This window comes from Beta vulgaris, chromosome 7, assembly GCF_026745355.1.
Source record: "Beta vulgaris subsp. vulgaris cultivar EL10 chromosome 7, EL10.2, whole genome shotgun sequence".
In the NCBI taxonomy this organism is placed as follows: Eukaryota; Viridiplantae; Streptophyta; class Magnoliopsida; order Caryophyllales; family Amaranthaceae; genus Beta; species Beta vulgaris.
This window is the reverse complement of record NC_079208.1, coordinates 2,655,983-2,677,521: the sequence shown is the minus strand read 5'-3', so window position 1 is coordinate 2,677,521 and position 21,539 is coordinate 2,655,983. Positions and strand designations below refer to the sequence as shown.

Below are 21,539 nucleotides of genomic sequence, written 5' to 3'. Positions count from 1 at the left end.
AGCTACACTATCTTTTTTGCGCTTGCGAGAGCCCGAAACAGTTGGATCCTTGGATGAGCTCTTTCCTTCACTTATCATTTCCTCCTCCATGGCGTCCGCTGCCTCATCATGTTGTTCTGAACCATCCCCAACAGCTCTATCTGCACCGAATAGAGTGCATATATCTTCCCAATTCTCTATGCACTTGTTGCGATAAGAGGCTGCATTTTTGTTGTCCTGAAAATGATAGTAGAACATTTGCACAAGAAAACATGATGAGGCATTAGGTATGATTTTTGTGTATTCATGCTTCATTCTATAATTTCAGTTTCAACTCTTGCAAATCAGTTCCTCTCTTATTGTATTGCAAGAGGAGTCAGAATGTGATAATCTTCTTAACCCCTCAACCAAATTGTTTACCTACAGTAAAGTTGCATGTATAATGTATTATACAATCTTCATTTATTGTTCCCAAAAGCATGAATTTTGCCACTGCATATCTCAACTGACTTCAATAATCTCAGCAGCAGTATGTAGAAAACACAAGTCACACAGAAACTAGGATATATCATTATATGAAGCTAAAACAAAGAAGATACACAAGCCTTTGCAAGCTCAACCAAGTTGATAAATAATTAATACTCCTACAGGCCTTTAGTAATATAATACTTTATATGCTTTACATTTTTGTTTTTCAATCTACTTGCAGTAATTCCATTTCCATCTTTAGAATCACGTACAACACAAGGATTCTTTATAGTCGTAGTCTTATATGCTCCCTGTTCTCTAAAATTCTGATTTTTTTTCTAGGTCCGGTCCAATTCTGATCATTTTTCTTTCATCATCCCACTTAAACTTTGTATAAGTCTTAATGTCGGTGATGCAACCATAGTGCTTCTTCCAAAGTCTAGTTCGATTTCTCACGTGCTCCACGTTGATTGGGATGCCCAACTCTTTCTTTAGTTCATCGACAACGGCTTGGTAGGCTTGGGGCTTAAAATCTCCATCTCCTTTTTCCTTGTTGTGGAGTTGTTCCAACAAAACTCGGGTGAGAATATCATCCATCTGTTTATTCCAAGCCACATAGCCTCTTTTAAGAGCTTGCATAGGTTCCTTCCGTTTGTTGCTCATTACTGATGGTTTGTGAACAAGAAAGTAATTACATATTCGTCAAGCATAAGAATTACAATAGGAACAAGTCCTAAAAAATAATTACATATTCTGGCAAACGCGTGACAAAATATCTCATGGCAGAACTGTAAATATTAAGAGGTGAATTAAAAAAGAACAACCCTAAGACAACCAACAAAACATTCATGAAACAGAAAGTAATAAACATTCATAAAAACTAGTTGTGGCTTCAACTAAAAAGTGTTGCTCTTTAACAAAAAAAGCTGACCCTTTAGTCTATAGGTCCAATAATATTCTTTTACAATATTAAAACTTTACTAGAATAACTAAGGTAGAGGATGTGAGGTAGCTCCCCTTCGAGCTTGATACTCCCGAAACAGTTTTTTTGCCAATTCATCTCTAAAATCGTTCCATTGAGGTGAGGCTTGTGTCGTTGATACGAAATCCTCCCCTTCATCCTCCAAGGTATCTACAGCTTCAACATTTGATAGATCCTCATCCACCTCGTATAACAAATTCTCCTCATCCATATTCTCTTCTCTAACAAAGTTATGGAGAACAAAACATGCATTTATGATTCTTACTTGTGTTTGCTTCTCATAAAAACTACTTTTCCTCAATATAGCCCACCTCTTTTTCAATAACCCAAATGCTCTTTCAATAGTATTACGTGCAGATGAATGACGCAAGTTGAACAATTCTTTATAGTTTGTAGGAGTAGTTCCTCTCCACAAGTTCAAATGGTAACGAGTGCCTTTATATGGAGCCAAGAACCCTTGTGCATTAGAATATCCCAAATCGACAAGAAGATACTTATCTGTGACATTAAAAAGATTATAAGGAACTAAATTAACTATTATTATTATAAGGAGAGAGATGAAAAATCTTGAGGTTTTCTCACTTTTGGGAACTTTGAGACCATTAGATCTTCGGAGGGCATCCCCTAGAATGCGAGGATCGGAAGCCGATCCTTCCCAACCTGGCAAAACATAATTAAACCGAAGACTAGGATCACATGTAGCTAGTACATTAGTAGTAATATCTCCTTTCCTATCTCTATATCTAGGCCGATCTTCAACTCGAACTGTCATCTTAATAAGTGTCCCATCAAGTGCCCCAAGTGCCCCTCGAACCACTTCCACTTATTGTCTCCATCATATGTCACACTAGAATCTACTTGCTTAATATATAACTTGCCTATCTTCATCACAGCTTTAAGCACGGTATGGAACTGACGGCTTACCGTTTCTCCCGAACGAGTGAACACAGCACCAATAGTTCTGTTCTTAAGATCATGTGCAAGAGTATGTAGAAAGAAAGCAACAATTTCTAAGACTGTTACATTCCTAGTAGTAACTAGACCTCCTTTAGCCACTAAAACATGACATAACTTATCAAAACAACTCCGATCCATACGCAACTGCTCCTTACAAATTCTATCATTCATGAGGGAATCCAACCAATACGCTCTTTTCATTGCACGTTCATGTTCATTCCAAGGCATGTCCTTATGCTTAAACCTATTATGCCATGCACCCACTGCTACCATAATAAAGCCACTAACTATTGCAATAAGTTCCATTTCATCATCATTGTCATCTCTAGTTCGCTTTCTAATAGTAGAAACTTGTTGATCATGAGACATATTGTATCTTGTTATATACTGAGACATAAAAATAGCCAAAGATTAATAAAAATAACAAACCCATCACTATCTCATAGCAACAAAAAACACAAAAACAGGAGCATAATTTTCCAATCTTGTCTATTAGGCCACTTCAGTGCTTACTGCTTCATGGTCATATATAAGTAAAACATTCAGTGAGAAGAAATGCACAGAGAATTGATAGATACTCTGACAAAATTGCTAATGACACCTGATTCCAAATGTGATCTAGAAAGTTTTCAGTAGTTTGTCCAGGTTTTCAACGACAAATAAGTTCCATTAATGGTGATAGATTGTCAATTTATATGTTGACATGTGAAAAATTGCAGTAATCTATTAAAAATAAAGGCACCATTTCACCAGAATTGAATCTGACACATATAAACGACGGGAAAGGACTAAGGAAAACAATATCAACTACATGATCTACTTTCAAACAATATTGGATCTGCTGGTGATAGATTGGTGTTGCTTTGAAGAGGAAGCTGCCAATTTTTCTGAATTAATTCTATACATCCACAAATCAAGGTTGACGAACCAAAACCACACCCGTACCAACTTCATAACCCATATTATACCCTAACACTTGACGAGATCATAGGCGGTCATGAATCATAATTTGCTCAACTTCATTCTATCTATACACACGCATGTTTGCGCCAGTTAAACAATAAATAATGTACAATCCAAAACCAAACCCTAATTTCGCAAAATCCGACATAAATAAGTAAAACGCAATATGATTATAGCCAAAGAAATATCAAATTCACAAATTTAATCATCAAAAAAGCAAAAAAAAATCATAAAATCGACTATATTAGAAAAAACCTAATTACAGAAGTAGGAAAAACACGAAAAAAAAATTGTACCTTAAGATGTAAAATCGTTCCTCAATCTTCGTGCAAGAATCGCAAATTTCTCAATCTTTGAACTGAAATTTCATTGTCGAGAAATCAAGCGTTGAAGGAGGAGAGAGAATCGTGGTTTTTTTAGGGGAAGGGATTGTCGAGAAATCAAGCGTTGAAGGAGGAGAGAGAATCGTGGTTTTTTTTAGGGGAAGGGGTGACATTTGGATTGGGCCATAATTTGAAATCACATGGGGAGGGGGTCTGATTTGAAAATAGGATTTTCTAACATGGTTTGTAATTGAATTGTAATTGGCCCAATTCCAAATCCAATTCTATTGAGTACCCAAACACCTGATTTGGGCCAAATTCAGAATTTCAAATGAAATCCTGGTTCCCAAACAGGCCCTAATTAAAATGAAATCCGGGTTCCCAAACGCTACCTTAATAAATTTGAAATTGCCATAATGCTGTTATCATCAAAATTTACTATCATTTGCCCTCATTTCACGACTATGTTTAAACTTTCTCTTTCACTAGTCCTTTTGCACTCTTCCTCTGTAATTGATCCCGTTGAATCCCCTGCTCATCTTCATTGTTTTTTTCTTCAGAATTTACCTTTGCTCCAATGTTTTCTCTCTTCCTTAATCGCTTGCCTTTTCTCTTTCTCTTTCTCGCCCTCTCTTCCTCATCTCTTACTACCTCAATCACATCATAATTAGGCTGTAATGAATGTCGTTTTATTGAAGAATCATGACTAATAAAGGGATTTTGTAGTGATATATTTTTGCTAGTAGTTGAACAAATAGTTGGGGTACTTTTGAGTTGTTTTAAAGGGAAGTAACAAAAGTGTATTAGATTGATAACCCAAGTTTACTGATTAACTAGTTTCTAATGCATCTGGTATGATTGAGGTTTGTTAGGGTTATTATAAATCCCTTTACCTCAACCCTCTTAAGGGATATAAACCTAGCCCCAAAGTTGTTTATTCAGTCATTAACGCAAAGACTGTTAACCAAATTCTACTTTCACTTTCCCCTGCCCAGCAACTCACTACTTCACCCAACCCGTTTACTAATCTCATCAAAACCTTCCCACCAAACTTCCTTTCAAGTCCCCGTAATCCAAACAATTCCCTTCACAATTCAACCTCTATCCACTTTACTCATACTTATATTTTTTCCGTGTCTGAGCTGCTGAGTTCTTCGGCCATGGGCAAGTCACTTACGTTGCTGAAATCTACACTAGACACAGAGGAGCTCGAACGACAAAGCGAACAATGTTCCGAAGATGGAAGTCACCATTGCTGCAATTGTCGAGCATTCAGTGCAAATTTCTATCCACCTTGAGGACAAGGTGAATGTTTGGGCGGCCGGTAATGTAATGAATCAACCTAGGGAGAAGGGTATTTTTGGTATAGTAATAATTAGTTAGTTTTATAGTAGCTTGAAGAATAAGCTAGGGAGTTAAGGAGAATATATCTATATAAATAGAGGAGATTAGGGAGAAAAGATCATCAAGAAAATATTGGAGAGTTTATTTTAGTTGCTAGCTTTGGGAGTGTGTCAAGTCACTCGAAACTTGATAAACTATCTTTATCTACTGTTATTTTCCATTGTTATCAATCAAAGATCATCATCTTCTTCCTTTATATTTTTGCTCAAATTATCAGTTCATTACAAAAGGCGTTGCAAATCTTTGTGACATGATCTTCTACTAATCAAGAAGAAGTCTAGAAGAAGTCGCATCTCAATTTCTTTTTCATTTGAAATGAAGGAGAGTTCTATCTTGGTTTCTGTCCAATACTTAGCTGTTGTTAAGCTGGAAACAGTCGTCCAGTTGCTAAATGGCTTGGGTTTGTCTTAATTAAAAAATTAAGTATGGTTAGATCATCTTCAATTCACATTCTGAGCACTCATTTTCCAATATATGCTGTATCGTAGTCAAACAATGATATGACTTAGCAGTTTTCTTGTTAGATATATGGAAGTTTATTGAAGATGCTGGTTTGGTGCTGAATTTAATATGTTTTGACTTGCTTGGAAAGTTTCCCCTTTTTTTTAAGTCATGCCTCATTCAAATAGAATGGTTTTAATTTGCAGGGTGTTGTTACATCATTTCTTCTTTATACCGAGGCACTTCGATTTGCACACCATGGGGAAAAGATGATTCAAACAGCCATACGTTCTCTCACCCTCAGCATATATAGTGGTACGAGTTATTTTGTTGTTGCCATGTTTTCCCTGCGGATCTAATTGTCTTGTAAATGAAGATTTTAATATTTTGCAACAGTCCTTTTGACTATGCAGTTAGTGATGATATGGTCTGTCAATTTTTGATGGCACCTCCAGTATCTCAGTACTTCTCTGACTTGGTTCTAAAGTTAAGGGAGGAATGCGTCCATCTAGATATGGCAATTTCTAACATGGGGTATATTCTATCTCTGTGAAGGTTAACTGTGCTAGATTCTTATTATTATTGTTATTACTGTCTAATTGTTTTGTTTTATTCAATGGTAATTAAGGATGTTAATTTGTTTCTAACCCAGGAAATATTATTCTTCTGACAAAAGGAAAGAGTTGAAATCTGGAATCGATAAATTCTTGGATGACCTTTACTACATTAAGGACTTACTTTGTCTTGGCAATTCTCATTTGAGTACGTTAGTCACTCATAAGCTTCTAGGTTTGCTGGTGGTTCCAATACTGATCCCGATGCAGTTGGGAAAAAATACTGTAAGAGGGCTTCTTACGTTCTTCAATCACTTTCCTTCTCAGATATTGGATTATGTTGTTGCTATAAAGAATTCGAGTTTTTGTTAGTGGCTTAGTGCTCTGTAATTCTCTGAGAGAGATAGAGAGAGAAGGACGGAGAGGGAGAGAGAGAGGGGGAGAGGGAGAGAGAGAGGGGGGAGGGAGGGGAGAGAGAGAGAGGTGGGGAGGGGGAAGGGGAGAGAGGGAGGAGGAGGGAGGAGAGGGAAAGGGGGAGGGGGGTAGGGGGAGAGAGAAAGGGGAGGGAGAGAGAGGGAGAGGAAGAGAGGGAGGGGGGGGGGAGAGAGCGTCAAGCTCAAACGAGAACAATGGAATTATAATCCATTTTAGTAAAAATATAATCCTGTTGGAAAATTGGCTCGGCAAAGGGAAAATTTTTAATTTAGCCAAAATGGATTCTCTTTTGGTCAAAAAGGACTATAATAAAGTGTTCTCATGTTCTCATATAAGGATTCTTCTCATGGGAACCTAACCCTATATATATATATATATATATATATATATATATATATATAACATTTTGTGTTGGCGATTACATATCCGACTGTGATATGGGATTCCTGAATTTGTATTTTTTGATCTCAGGCTATCAAGATATCTGCTTGCACTTCTCTGTATCTACTTTCTCGTCTTCTTCAAGTGGTTGATAAGAAAGAGATCTTGGACTCTGTGGCCAGTCTAATTCTGTATCCTCATGTGGTATTGGGTCCTGTACTTGTTACTGAAGACTGTGCTGTTGACAACAGTCAAGTTAAGCTATCTGCTGTACATGGAAACAATACTAAGGAAGCATTTGGGCTTGTGTTGGAGCCCAAATTATTAGCTCACCATCTCTTAAGTTCTCGACGGGACTGTGTGCAGGAGAGGTAGTTACAATTATCTACTTTTTCAATTTCAACATATTGAACATTTAAAATCCACCAGTCACAGGAAGGTCGAAGTTGTGGGTGAAGTGGGGATTCTCAATCGTGCACCAACCTTCGCTTTGGAGGTTGCTAAATTTCCAGGCTTTTGCAGCTTGCAGGGTCATGTACTGTGTAACAGCGGTTTTCATGCATTTATGCCTTGATGGAAGGTGATTTATGTTATCTGGACATGCATTTTGTTGGTACATGAGGTCAATAAGATTTTATAAAGAGCTTTGTGGAACATTTTTTTTTTTTTTGGTTATTGTCGGGTTATCTTCTTGGAGGGAGTGTTACTAGAGATGCACTCACTTCAGGTTGCCAGGGTAAGGCTATTATTATCATCAAAATGGTATTGTGGAAGTGTAATTGGCAACAATGTGATAATAAATCATACTGAATTTGATGGCACTTATTATCCCTCGCATAGAGTATCAACTATATTGGTTCCACGTTGGCCAATACGTAATTGTCCTTGATGCTTGGGAAATATCAATCAGGACATGCCAGCTGATATACAAAGCCGTTTTTTAGACGTTAGAGACAGAATTTAACCTTTAGACCAAAAAGATTACAATGGCCTTGAAGGTGGGACTGTGTTGGCATTTCTGGATGATCAAGAGGTTGCGGTGCTGCATTTATTTTTTGTTGCTCTGTTTTAGCATTGTCCTTTTCTGATAAGAACAGAAATCTGAAAGTGTCTTTGGGGCCAGATGATTAAGTCACTGGTTTCAATGAGTTTTATAACCCCTTAACAAGAGCAATTTTGAATCACAAAAACGCACGAGTTTTTACCCTGACAATGACTTGATGAAACAGTATGGTTTTTTACTTTACCTTCTTTCACGCAGTTTTAACTTGGCCCAATCAAGAGGTTGAATTTTAATATACTTGTGAAAAAGGAGTACGTGACCCAAGCTTATCTGATATTGTAGCAAAAGTCAAACACTTAAATCTTCCTTGTTTTATCAAGCATTACATGTGAAGATTGTAGCTAGTAATTTTTTTATGCTCATTTTTTCAAACAACCACACATGTATATGTTTCTATGCATGTATTACCTTAACGAATGAAGTATAGTTCAGGTGTCTTTTCCTAATCATCTAAGGATTTTTCCTTTAAGTGCAGGGTTGGTATACTTTCCTACATGTCCTCTGACGACCAAGGCTTGTTGCTTGCGTCGTTAATGTTGTTGCTTATATTGGCAGAAAGTAATGGTATATAGTTCTTGAGTTGCTATTGAATTGTCTGCCTCCCACTTCCACCCCCCTTTCTGTATTTACTATACAATTCTTCAATATACTTGTATGTTTCCTTTACAGATCTGGACAACTTGTGGGCTTCAGCTTTTGGATTCCGCCAAAAAGAAGCTGAGGTGATTCCTATTCTCTGTGCTACATTTCACTCAAATCTCGGGATTGTTATTGTATAAATAATTTTCATCTTTATTGTATTAACAGTCTATTAAAGAACTTTGTCCTAGATTTTAACTGGGCTATAAATTGGTGGCCTTGTTCTATTTGTTTGGCACCAAAATCATGCTTATGTTCAATTTTCTGCTGGTGAAAATATGAAATTGTTCTGATATAGAATAAATGTTATTGGAATGAACTGGTATCTCCTCGTCAAGTAAGCCGATTTGATAACTTGCAACACAGAACATGTAAATTAACCTTGGGGGTTGATAAGAGAAGCGCCCCTTTGATGCCTAAGTCGGTAAAGATAAAACTAGTAGCTCTCAAGTATTATATAATTGTGAATGTGAACGTACCTTTGTGACTCAGATCATGGGGTAATTATAGGAGCGGGGAGTGTCCCAAGTTAGGTAAGACATTGGCTGTCGGATCTCTGGATATAAAATGCACTTCCTTTTGCTCTTTTTGTTATCATTCACCTCTTCATGAGGCTACAAGGGTCTTGTGCTGTACCATACTATTTCTATTATGTAGTAGCTATTCTACAATCAGAGTCGGATTATTGCATGTAAGAATAGACTGTAGTATCTTTGGAGTTGCACTGTTTTTTCATTATTTTGAGAGTGCAGAAGGAGCATATCATTGGATTCCATAAAATTAAGCTCCTGTTGATTTTATGTGGAAATGTGATGCCTTTTCTTGTTTTTCATGTCCACTGATGATTCTTTCCCAACAGATTTAGAGTTCTATCATGGGGATTTATTTCTATTTGTTGGTTTGGCATTTCAGGTTTCAACTATTCTATTTTCCTTTAAGGACTCCTTGTAGTCCTCCAACCCCCTCCTCCCCTCCAATCATTTGTATGTGTCTCCGTCAAAGTTATTTGATGCTCGTCATCTGACATAGGCACTGGAAACTTTTGTATGCTTTATATGCTAGTCATCTGTTTCCGTTGTCGAGGATTGTCTCTCAAATAATCTCAGTGGAGGTGTCGTGTTTTAGTTTATTTTACTTTGATCTATGTATGTTTCTCTTTAACCTTCTTGAATTTTAGTTTATCGGATGTTTGTTTGTCCATTTTTTGATGTCTATGTTTCTCTTTTTTTTTTTCCCTTCTTTTATCTGCGTTAATAAATTTGTGACAAGAAGTGTCCATGGCTTCATTGAAATGTCAGTAAGGATCCGAAACAGGATTCTCTTGGAGACATGGATTTGCGATGTGCTTAACAGTTTCTGACTGTATATATGTCACCACCTGCAGACCGATGATGCTGTAGATTCCAAGCTACTTGAAGAAATTACTTGCCTTGGTTGCATGCCTCAGGTCCACTTCCCGATATTGTTCAAAATCTATACATTTGCTTATCCTAGAAGCATTGTGCTAAGATTAGAGTTTCATTCTACAGATTCTGAATGCCTTATTAAACAACTTAGGAAGCTATACTTCATCTTCAATGCTTACACAGTGGCATGCTGCATGGCTTTTGATAAAGATTATTGATTTGCAAAGATCGATGCTTACTCACCATGAATTGCATCTATTCAATATCAGTGTTCGGCTGAATGTAAGTAGCATGTTTTGCTTTTTTCTGTAGCCACATTTTTATATTCGCTATCTGATGATTGATGAAGCACTGGTAATGGCTATGTATTCTGGCATCAACTACATTGCTAGAATCGTCAAACTAGAGCTACAATAACCCGGTAAGACTGATACCAGTGGGATCTAGCACTACCTTGCCCTGGATCAGTTGAGACCATGAAAGAAGGCTATTTCATCATAGGATCATTGGGGTGGTCATTTTTAGATTGATGCATGCATGGAAACCATTGTTATGTAGGAAATTCATACAAATACAAAACCAGTGGTTGATTGGTAATTTTGTTTTACCGTCAAAGTTTTTTTTCCTGGGGGAGCAGACAAGGTTGAAGTGTCATAATGTAGGTATTTTTTTCCTTCTTAGTCAGGGAGAAAAGCATGCCCCATTTAGAACACAAGACGCTTTTCTCTTCTCAATCTAAGTATCTATGCTGAAAGTCTCCTCTGCAAAGATTGTGCACAATATCTTCCTTTCTTTTTTTTAATGCTTAGCCATTGGTGTTATTGATTTTTCCCCCTCTAACAGTTTCCTAGAGCTTTTGCCTTTAAATGATATATCCTGCAAGTTTTCCAATTATTTTAATGTTAGTGCTAAACTTTTCTAAGGTGCTAATTGAGCTTGTTACATCAGCCATCAAGGTCTGATAAACAATGATTGATATTCTTTACTCAATTTGTTATTAGGTTGTCCCTGGTTGCCCTTTGTTTGTTCTGTTGTAGACCAGTGAGAGCTTGAGAGGCTGGAGAGAGATCTTAGAAAGTCTTGTAGTCTTGTACTCACCATCAAACATTTTCCTAATAGTTTCCTAGTGCACTGCTGTGTTTATTCTTGCAGTTCTTGGGTGTCTCTTCTATTTTTGTTCTTGTTTTCTTGTGATTGTTTGCTTTCTATTTGGTGATTGTGTGACTGTAATCTCCTATATCTTATCGCTTAGCTCCACCAAGTCTTTTTGAAGATATCTTCCTGTGGAAAATTGGCTGAGTGTGCAGTGTCTGATGTTGAAATTTTATCATTTTGCAGCAAATGCGAAGCTTGGTAAAATAGCATCATGGTTGGTTGTTTCATAAACCACTAACTCTGTCACAATCATAAAGATGAATTAAGTGAAAGATTGATTAGAGTCTAAACTCTTAGATTTTCTTTCCTTTATGGTGTTTTGACGTATTTTATTATCAACCATATCAAATTATTGTTGACATTACCTTGATTCCTCTAAAGAGACCCCTGAGGCAGGTTAGGAGGGTGTGATGTACGCAATTTTACTATGATGCTGGCAACAAGCTTGTTGCATTAGATCCTCGAACCAAATGTAGTGAATGTCTGCGACTTCACAACAAATAAGAGCTGCAATTAGTATGATGTGTCATTTTCACTGAGTTCATTAGAATCCAAACCAAAGAATTGCTGCTTATGAGTTGAGAAAAATTGCAAGTAGTGCAGTGTGCTTAACCTTTATAGCCTCTGTCCTGCAAACTCGATTCTGGGGTGACAGCCTGAGGATCGCTTCTTCGAGGAACTGCTGCTTAAAGACTACATGTGAGTAGTTCTCCATATAGGAACTTTCTAGAACCATAAAAATTTTCAGGTCATTATCAGACTAATTGACCTTGTGTCCTGATGTTTCTAGTTGCCTTAAAGGAAGAAATATGCTTCAACGATAACTATAGTTCTTCCCTTCTCTTGTACATTTTTTCAAGTAAGAATCGGGGCAATTGCTATTCTTGTTTCTTGTATCATGATTCACGGAGGATAATTTCACGTGCTTCATAAGGATGGACATATTTTCTCTATAACTTCTAATGATTATAAATACTACCCTAATACCCCCTTCACCTTGAAAAGAATTTCATGATTAACTTTGGCAAGTTAAGGATAGTTCTTTAGTGTAGATATAATAAGATGAAGTGGATGAAGGGAGATTATAAAATAATTTAAGGAAATGTTGTGAAAAGGAGAAGAACTGAAGTATTGATGTGATGGAGGGAGAAAAGAAAAAGTAACACTTAAATCGTTGTCTTTTACTTACACAGGGAAGGAAGTTTTCTTGGGATATTTTGAAGTTTATTTTTGGGATAGAGAAATTGTAACATTACTGTTGGATGTGAAGTTGTGGTCATATGCCATGCACACTACTCAAATAGTAAGTTGATAGTCGGTTAGTTGTGAAGTAGGGCCTCGAGAGGCTTCTATAGTAAGTTATTTATGCAGTCCCCACTTTGTCTTTCCACTTCTCTACTTTGGGTTATCCCAAAATTATATCCTCGTTAATTAGGCTCTGTTTGACGACACATTTAAGTCACCTTAAATAAGTAGGTGCTAAAAGTTTAAGTCACCTAAAATTCATAGTCGTGTTTGGGGTAAGCGATTAAATAAAATTTAAGCTCAAAAATTGACTGAAATTGAGTTGGTATGAAATATAGCATCTCAATTTGAGGTGCTGAATTTTTCAGCTACCTTATCAGTTTCAGCTCTATTTCAGCTACCTTATCAGTTTCAGCTCTATTTCAGCTTATATGCCTAAACATAGCCTTAATAAATGCAAATTCATCCAATAAAGTTTTTATATTCCGCTTCGTTATGTTTTATTAGAGTTTAATTTCCTTTTATTTAAGTCACTCCTGGACAAACATAGTTGGAAGGAGGGATCAATTATCATGCTAAAAATCGTGTTTTCTCATACAGACTTCATTTCATCAAGCTCGCGAACATCTTTTAAATGAACTTAATGAGTGCTGGTTTGATTATATGCTGGATACATTTGAAAAAGAGTGGATCAGCTGCAAGAAAGGTAGAGAAATGCCTGAATCTTATGAATTATGATGCTTCTTGATGTCTTTTCATGAGATGGATTTCATCTACATTTCTTCTATTTAAATATTGCAGCACTAGAGGAGTCGCCTAGAAACAAGGATCCTTCTTTCGTGTTAGAGATTGCTTTTTATAAGCAACCTTCCGATGGTACTCAAAATTTGTGATCAAAAGTATTATTGCTCCTTACTATATTTTTTATGGCACGTGGTATAAAATGATATAGATGTGGTTTTGCAGAAACAAGTATTGGTGCTTGGCAAAGGATGGTTGATGCAGTCAAGGTATCAGCCATGTGCTTTATTCTTCTTTAGTTCACTTAATTAGTATTCAGGATTTGGAGACAGGGACGATGAGGCAATTTACAGTATACTTCATTGATCCTTTCATTTCAGATATTTGTTCTTCATCTTCAGTTGAAGGCATATGTACTTAACGGATGTATACCAATAACTCCTCCACTAAACTCAAGAACTGGTTCTTTATCCAGTCCTCGAAGTTTTCATGCTTCAGATCCTTTGAATGCCAACTTTGGGACAGAGGTGATGTTAGGTATGTGACAATGAGACTTTTTGAGTTCACTTTTTACTACTTACCATATAAATACTTCCTCCGTTCCACAATAAGTGAAACATAGAGAAAGTACACACATACCAAGGAATATAGAGAGAGAAAGTTGGGACCACAATAAATTAGAGTGATGAAACAAATAGGTTGTGGTCCCCTCTTACTTTTTGGTATTGTAATTTTTTTACCATTTAGAGCTTGGTTTCACTTATTGTGAATATGCCAAATAAGGGAACTGTTTCACTTATTGTGAAACGGAGGAAGTATAACTTAGTGTTATTGTCACAGGCTCTGGAATCCCGTGCAAGATTGCATTTTCTAAAGTGGGAATAAGGGATATCTACATGCTACCTGTGGCAAAAGGAGCTTCTGGCAAATTACTCCTGCTGGAGAAACATCCTTTCCGTTCACAAACTGGAACTGTGCTGGCGGTAGCTCGTTTAGCTGGATTGACGGTATGTCTTAGGATTGGGGTATCAATCTTTAAACATTTGCCATATCTGCCTTTTAACTTCATTGTCCTCTTTGTTTTTTTGTTTCTTGATTACTGACTGGTCAATTAATATCTCCAGCTTAAACATTTTGCCTCTGGGCGTGAATACCAAGCTCACAGCTGCAATTTCTTTCTGGAAGCCTGGTCAAATGACGCTATTTAATTGATTAACTTGTGTCTCGTGACTCATACAAGTTTGCTAGAATGTTTTGCTCAGTGTTCCTTTCTCAAAATCGGAAGCTTTTACTTAAAGAAAACGCGTGATGTGTTGCCCTAAGACTATGGCTCTGTCTATATCTTGAAACATCACATGGTCATCAGTGAAGGCATCATAAACTAAATCTCAGCTGAGACAGCAAGTTATATATTGGCCTAAATGTTCGGACCCTTAGCTCTTCAATGTATTTTAAAAATTGTATGAGTCATATGACAGTTTGCAACACTAGCTCTGGTTTGCGAAATTATAATTCTTTCCTGCCATTGGCCCTTTTGCATATTCTCTCCCTGTTTCAAGGTATAAGTGAGGTCAAAGTCTATTTTCGACCTTGAAATTGTTCAAATATATAATTGATTTTGCTCTTGAAAATGGTACAACTAGTTTTTCTGTAATGAGACTCTTTATAATTCTTTTTACTAAAAATCCACTTTAGAAAAGAGAGAGTGCACCAGAACTAAACGGACCTGTAAACCAAACTTACAGAAACTAGAGACCTTAAGAATACCTTTAACTATCTCTGAATATGATCTGTTCATTTCTTTGAATAACACTACAACACCTTTATAAATTTTGCTTTCATATCTCATCGAGGACTGAATAACCATCAAGCATATCTTGTTCTAAATTTTCTCATGAATATACCATGCATGCTTAGATGTTAAAGCTCTAATCTAACTACCCATAATATGGTTAAAGTTGCTTCTGTGTAATGACCAGTATGGCAAACCAGCATTCATTTAGTGCCTAGACTGACCAAATTTCATCATTTTAAGGATCACAATATGTGGAATATAAAGTTTTGATCAGGGTGTATCTCTGAACCAGTTCACACTGGCTAGGATAAGCTGCATATATCTGGTCATCCTCAGAGGAGGGATTCAGATTGAGTGTTTGCTGCTGTATGCTGTATGCTGTATGCTGTATGCTGTATGGAATGCATAAGAATTGTATTTTTAGAAGTAGGCTTCCATCCTGAGTACAATCTTGTTGTTTCTTTACTCACCAGCCAAAGGTAGATGAAGAGCGTGGAACATGGTTGCATCTTTGCATAAGGGAATTCAATCCCGCGCTTTTGGGTAAAAACTGCAATTCGAAGTCCCTCATCCACGAGACAGATGCAAGATGGACTCTTGGTTTTTCCGATGCAGAGGCATGTGAAGCTGCTTCTTTGCTGATAGCCGAAGAAACTTGCAAGCAGAGATCCTTCATTGAAAGTTTACTTGCTCCTTGCCTTTATGATAATCATGTTGGTGGAGAAGTGGATAGACAGGTCAGTGAAGTTTGTCCTTATTAATTTTGGTGTCGGGAGGTTGGTACTTTTCTTATGATTTTCAATCCCATCTTTGTTTGTGAACATCTCTTATTGAGGATGTGGATGACAGATTCTTCTGGCGTCTTTTGCAATTCCTTCCGTGAAGATCTTAAAAGCACCACATCAGTTTATAATCTTGATTTACTGTTTAAATTGGAAAAGGAAGGCCCCAAATAATGGTGACTGCTTTTATTTGAACTTGTGTCTTTGGAAAATGCCGATAACAGGGACAAGTTAAAAATCCAGGGTTCTCCAAAGCTGTCTTTCTTAGTCTTTGCTATATTGCTTTGGGTGGAGAGATGATCAGAGAGTTCTTATATTGTGGTTACTCTTTACTTGGGTAGACGAGTTTTGTGTGCTTAGGGGATCCTCTGATCTGTCTGTCAGCCAGCCCCAACATCTTCAGACTTTATTTTTTATTTTTTCCATGAAATAGAGCATATAATTCTTTGTGTGTGTGGTTTCATGAGGATACTTTGTATGACCTGGCTTGAAAGAGATGTGTGTATTATTGGATGGGAAGGGAGCTCCAAGTGCTCCTTGTGATGGAGCTTTGTTTCTAGCATTATGTAGTCGCTTGCTTTAGGTGCATTATATAGGCTATTTTTTTCTGCAAGGTCAAGCTGATCTACAATATTGTTTGATTTTGCTTAGATGACTCCTCTTCTTCTCTATGCTATACTGTTCGGTCACTAATTGCATCAGTATCTCCAACCTCCACCTTCCCGGGAAAGTACTCTTCATACATAAGTGATAACACATAAGTATACTGTTTGCTCACTAATGAAATTGTTCTTTTCATTCATAAGAAATCGAGTAAAAAGCATAATTTCTCACATAACATATAAGTATACTGCTTACTCACTAGTGAAATTGTTCTTCATTCATAAGAAATCGAAAAAAAAGCATAATTGTTCTTTCTGCTGGTTTCTTTTGAGGTTAGCAAGACAGAACAATGATTTTGCCCATAGTTTCATGGATGAATGTCTTGCTTAGCTGGCTGTTAAATATGGTTCAGCAATTGGTATGTTCTTATGAGTCTATGGCATAAAATGTTTCTGAACCAGGACACAAGCAAACAGGCAGAGTGATCCAGCCTCGCAGAAACTTGTTTGTTTTGGTTCTTCAGTGCAGGGAGGAACTTCGAGTCGGGTTCATCTTCTGCATATTCATCTGCCGCGCATACTTTGCCAAATGGTGTAGTTGATGGTCGGTTTCACATTCATCTGACTGGCTACATCTCTAATGAATGCTGCTAGCTCATGGTTTGGGAAGCGCCGAGCTAATTCAAACATTTAATTGTTGTCTTAGTGCTTGGACATCTATCTTAACTTCTAGGTGAGTGATATTGAAGTCTTTTAGCAAGCATCAATGGTGAGAAGTTCAGCTGCTGCTTGTTTTGGTGTTTGGGCATGATGCTTTATAGAATAGCCCTATGTATCATAAGCTGTTTTCTTTTCGACTATGGACAGTACGTGGAATGAGTAAAATGAAGTTCTTTCATCAGCAATGTCAAACAATTTAGTTGAAAGAATTGGTGGCTCAATTACATCAAAGTGGAGATACTGCACTAGTAACAATTGACACTTGACAGCAGTAAGCTCTTCAGTAGCAACTGAATGCATGAGTGCACTTGAATTGTTATCTGAGTTCTGACTTTTGAATGCTGTCATCTAACTGAATGCATGAATGTGGAGTAATACTTTTGTTGCAATAAATAATTATAGCATATCTAATTTCGTTGAGAATTTGAATTGATTACAGTTTTTTAATTTCAAATATTCAGATATAATCAATAAAAGAACATTTGCTTGTTTATAACTAACTGAGTGTTTCATTGTTGCTTTTCGTAATTTTTTGTCTAGTGAAGAAAAATTGACGTAATGACATGATAAGTAATTGCATGATATTTTGAAAAAATAAACCTGTACAAGTTTGGGATGAAAGCAATAGCTTAACTATCTACAAGGAATTGAAGTAAGACTTTATGTCTATAATGCTTTTGGTATTATAAAAAAAGGTTAGGTACTTGTGTAAATTTTTTAATGAGATATAATTATAATACTTTATGATATTTTATTTTGAAATACAAAATAATGGTGTTAAGTTGGATTCACGATTACGCTTTCACTTTTTATTTAAAGGTCACGTGTTTGATAGTACCTTGTAATTATATAACATTATTTTTTTAATTGAGGGTCATGTGCATTAGAGTCTTAAAAGAGAGTGCCACGAAGCACACAAATTTTTTTAGGAACACCTTTTAATATATTTATATAGATATATGTTGCTTAGGTCAAAAGCTAGTTATGACTTATGACATAACACATTAAAAAAAATTTCACAACGCCTCTTATTTTATCTTTTCATACATATTGCTAATTAAGAAAAAGGAGAGAAAAATACTTGTGTCCCCGTGTAAACTTCTCAAGAGAGCCATTGATCGTGTAGTTATCAACATCAATATTCCCTAACAACTTAATGTTTTGTATGGGTTATTTAAATTTTGTTGAACGTTGGCTTGAAAAAAAAAGACTTTTTATAAATAGTCTATTACCTAAAAACATTATGTGTGAAATGGAAAGGGATATAAGTTAGTTGCAAATTTGCAATTACATGAATAGCGAATGAAGTAAAACTACTCTTATATAGAATCTTGTTGTGTTACTTCCTAACCATTTCATATAGAACATCTATGACACCACGATAATTAGCCCAAGAGAAAACTAACGCTTCCCTTATAAACTATATCAATATAACCACAAACTGACACGATGAGCCATCACACGAACAGGAATAATATGAACTGCATTAACTACTTAAGACTTTATGGACAAATCATCAACCTAGAGGAACACTCCCCCGTGGGCCAAAGCCCCCATAAACATTCTAGAAGAGAGACCACATCTTTTCTAGGTTTCTTTCGCGCGCTTTACCTTGATTCAATGCTTCTTCTTATTTATTGAAGTTATCAAAACCCCGCCTCAATTAGATAATTATTATAGTACATATCACATATCTTATCACAATATTTTCCTAATACAATTAGCATATTACTACTAATTAAACTAGAAGTACTTACCATCAAATAAATTAAATATGACACTAAAAAAAAATAATTTCTTATAGAATTTTAGGTGACAAAAACCTATCATGATTTATAGTAAGGTAGTAATTAAACATTATTAAGAAAATTTCTAGAAAAATGCACCCTTCAAGAAAAAGAAAAGTCAATCATCTCAGTCTCATATTACATGAGGACAAGTTTGTTTCATATAGAATTTTGTCCCAGATATGTTTGTAGCATAATATACGAGCACTAAATAAAACAATGATCTCCTTAATTACGCAAGCATCCAGTTTAGCTTTTGGATAAAGGAGGTATATCCTCAAAGAAACATGTTTTTAGATATGGCATTTTTTTCTTCATAAAAAGAAGCACCAACAAAAAGGTTTTTAGGTCTGGATTATGTTGAATTATTAGATCATGTAAGAAATGACCATATATATCATATATGATGTATCCTTGTTTAAATGAATACTTTGCTGTCCAAAAAATAACATTATATGATGGTGAATGGTGATGCAGCATTGCAGCCCTTTTCTAGAAACCAAATACTTGCTCCCACTCACAATTAATAGCTTTTTTAGACCTTTTATTTTATCAAATACTAATGTTTTTCAATAATCAATACACTCATATATAGCTTTAGACATAATCATCATAATTAGAACAAATTAAAGTAGAGGTTGATAGTTTGCCAACATAACCCAAGGCTAGGCCCTAATACATGGATCCGTGAATCGGACCAACGTGGTCACATAATCGGTCCAAGCCTAGGCTTCAGGCCGTTTGCAAGTTAGCTCGACCCTGCATGACCCAACCCAATTATGAACCTGAGCCTGAACCCTACTAATATTTGTGAATCGGGCTGGCCAACCCGATAACTAAATCGATTCGGGCCTAGACTTAGCCCGACAACGCAAACGGCCGAGGCCCACTTGAATAGGTCCATGGGCCACCTCAAGGACACACAAAAGAGAGTTAAAAGGGATTAAAGGGTACTTTATAAGCAAAGGAATAATTTAAAAGCTTATTAGGGAATGAACACAAAGACAAAATAAAATAATGGAAACTTTTAGGAAAAGGAGTGTGTGGTACGTAATTCCATCACCTTTATATTAACAAAGCTGTCCTGTCAAAATTAGAGCAACTTTTTGCCCTCATGCAAAAACCTTTAAAAAACTTTAAAGCTCTGTCTTAGCCAACCAACACAGACATAATTCTGTGTTTAAACTAATTCAATTCTCTCTCTTTTCTCTCTCCTAATTTATTAATTACTTGCTATTGGATATTTCTTGCGCCCACATGGCCACGTATCGTTTTAAGATGCTTATTTTGCAGCTTAAAAGCATAAAAATGAGGCTCTCTTTTGAGTAGATAATGCCATTTTTTGCTTTTTTATATTGCTTTTCTCCCATAGTGTTTTGCTTTAAGCAAAAGAAGACCCTCTAATTCTTAATTACACTGTGTTTACGTCCATTTTATACACTCGGGGTTTGGGCTTTGAGGACAAGATTTGACATGGGTATACTTCCTTCATTTCATTTTAATTGTTACATATACTATGATATTTTTTACACTATTTATAAATTTCATTTTGACCATTATTTATGATTTATACGTGAATGAAATTATACTCATGTGGGATCTTGTTAAATTCATCATAACATGTATTTTATTATATGTATTTTTTATAATTTGTACAAATACAAAACTAAAGATATATGTCCTTAAAATTTTGTATTAACATGCGTGAAAAGTGTAAGTGTGTAGATTAAAATGAAGTGGAGAGAGTATAAAATTGCACCCCTCCAAATTTAAGTACTTAAAATTATTCTTTATTAGTCTAGAATATTCAATGTTGAGCTGCATCCCATAAGTAGGTTAAATTTCCATCAACAAATTATTGGGGAATATATGTATATATGTAAGGCTTGATTGTGAAAGAAGTAAATGAGAGAGTGTTAATTTTCTATTTCCAATAAGTGTTGTAGTCTTATCTTATCTTTTCTTTTTTTATCTTTAATTTTCTTTTTGAAAAAAAAAATAGTAATGTTGTATAGGTAAATGTGTTTTTTATTAGACATTTAATCAGACGGACCTGACTGCTTTTGTACTCTTTCGCATAACTAATGCTTTGACGATCATCTTTCTTATGACTTGTTAATTACTTTCGACATTCTCCATTAAAGGTTGTGTGGATCCTATCATCTCAATAAGATTTTGACGAGTCATTGTCTTGACTTCTTATTTTTACGATTGCATGAAAAGTTAATTATCGATATATTTACCAGGATGATGTTAGATACTGCTATATATATGTATAATATTTAGAAAGGAAACACTAACTCATTAGTTATATCTAGTAGCTAGGAGTAATTTTTCTTAATTATGTATAAAGTTAAAAGTACCTTAAAACTTAGATATCTAGTAAATCAAAATTTTAATTTGACACACACCTTGAGGGTGTGGTGCCCATATACATACTCCTATTTGGTAACCAAGTGTTATTATGGGTGCCTTTTGTTTTACAAGAATCCTTATTTAACAAGTTAAGTATTAAGGGGTGAAAAAGGGTGGGGTAAAAGACTAGGGGGTATTTCTAAAGCAATGACTGTTATATTTTCCTTGTATTCATTCAAACGAACTATGCCCTCTTTTTCTAGCTTTGCATAATGCTTTTTATTCAAATTATTTGGTGCCCTTTAATTGTATGTCTTTTTAGGCCAAGAAAGATACAAGCTTTTTGACTGAGGACCAAGCAA

At 35.8% G+C, this 21,539-nt stretch overlaps 2 protein-coding genes across 12 annotated transcripts in view; one reads left to right on the top strand and one right to left on the bottom strand.

Moving 5' to 3' along the window:
• LOC104898257 (protein TRANSPARENT TESTA 9) overlaps nt 1-17,458 on the top strand; it is a 36,954-nt gene extending 19,496 nt beyond the window's left edge. For 6 of the 11 annotated variants that reach the window (XM_048648559.2, XM_048648563.2, XM_057396212.1 and 3 more), the window contains 15 exons: nt 5,724-5,832; nt 5,931-6,051; nt 6,170-6,356; nt 6,978-7,258; nt 8,426-8,514; nt 8,620-8,672; nt 9,974-10,036; nt 10,119-10,277; nt 12,996-13,101; nt 13,197-13,271; nt 13,362-13,405; nt 13,517-13,673; nt 13,977-14,143; nt 15,405-15,668; nt 15,781-16,522. In XM_048648559.2, coding sequence (XP_048504516.1) covers nt 5,724-5,832; nt 5,931-6,051; nt 6,170-6,356; nt 6,978-7,258; nt 8,426-8,514; nt 8,620-8,672; nt 9,974-10,036; nt 10,119-10,277; nt 12,996-13,101; nt 13,197-13,271; nt 13,362-13,405; nt 13,517-13,673; nt 13,977-14,143; nt 15,405-15,668; nt 15,781-15,948 — 2,043 coding nt within the window. In that variant the 3' untranslated portion in view covers nt 15,949-16,522. Of the gene's footprint in view, nt 1-4,114; nt 4,978-5,723; nt 5,833-5,930; nt 6,052-6,169; nt 6,357-6,977; nt 7,259-8,425; nt 8,515-8,619; nt 8,673-9,973; nt 10,037-10,118; nt 10,278-12,995; nt 13,102-13,196; nt 13,272-13,361; nt 13,406-13,516; nt 13,674-13,976; nt 14,144-14,260; nt 14,560-15,404; nt 15,669-15,780; nt 16,523-16,777 lie in introns of those variants that run through there. The other 5 variants (XM_048648567.2, XR_007276527.2, XM_048648562.2 and 2 more) reach the window with 5 other exon arrangements.
• On the bottom strand, nt 1,297-3,895 carry LOC125499587 (protein ALP1-like). Its single transcript, XM_048648568.2, has 3 exons — nt 3,646-3,895; nt 2,012-2,773; nt 1,297-1,927 (listed from the first exon to the last, which is right to left on the bottom strand). Exons 2-3 carry the CDS (start codon nt 2,199-2,201, stop codon nt 1,437-1,439), a joined length of 681 nt encoding a protein of 226 aa, XP_048504525.2. The 5' UTR covers nt 2,202-2,773; nt 3,646-3,895; the 3' UTR covers nt 1,297-1,436.
• Nucleotides 17,459-21,539: the final 4,081 nt, after the last annotated feature.

What these genes read in the sequence shown, in the direction of transcription:
- LOC125499587 (XM_048648568.2), bottom strand. Translation starts at nt 2,201, where the DNA reads ATGACAGTTCGAGTTGAAGATCGGCCTAGATATAGAGATAGGAAAGGA. An exon ending in TGGTCTCAAAGTTCCCAAAA is followed by an intron (nt 1,928 to 2,011) that starts GTGAGAAAACCT and finishes TTAATGTCACAG; the next exon opens with ATAAGTATCTTCTTGTCGAT.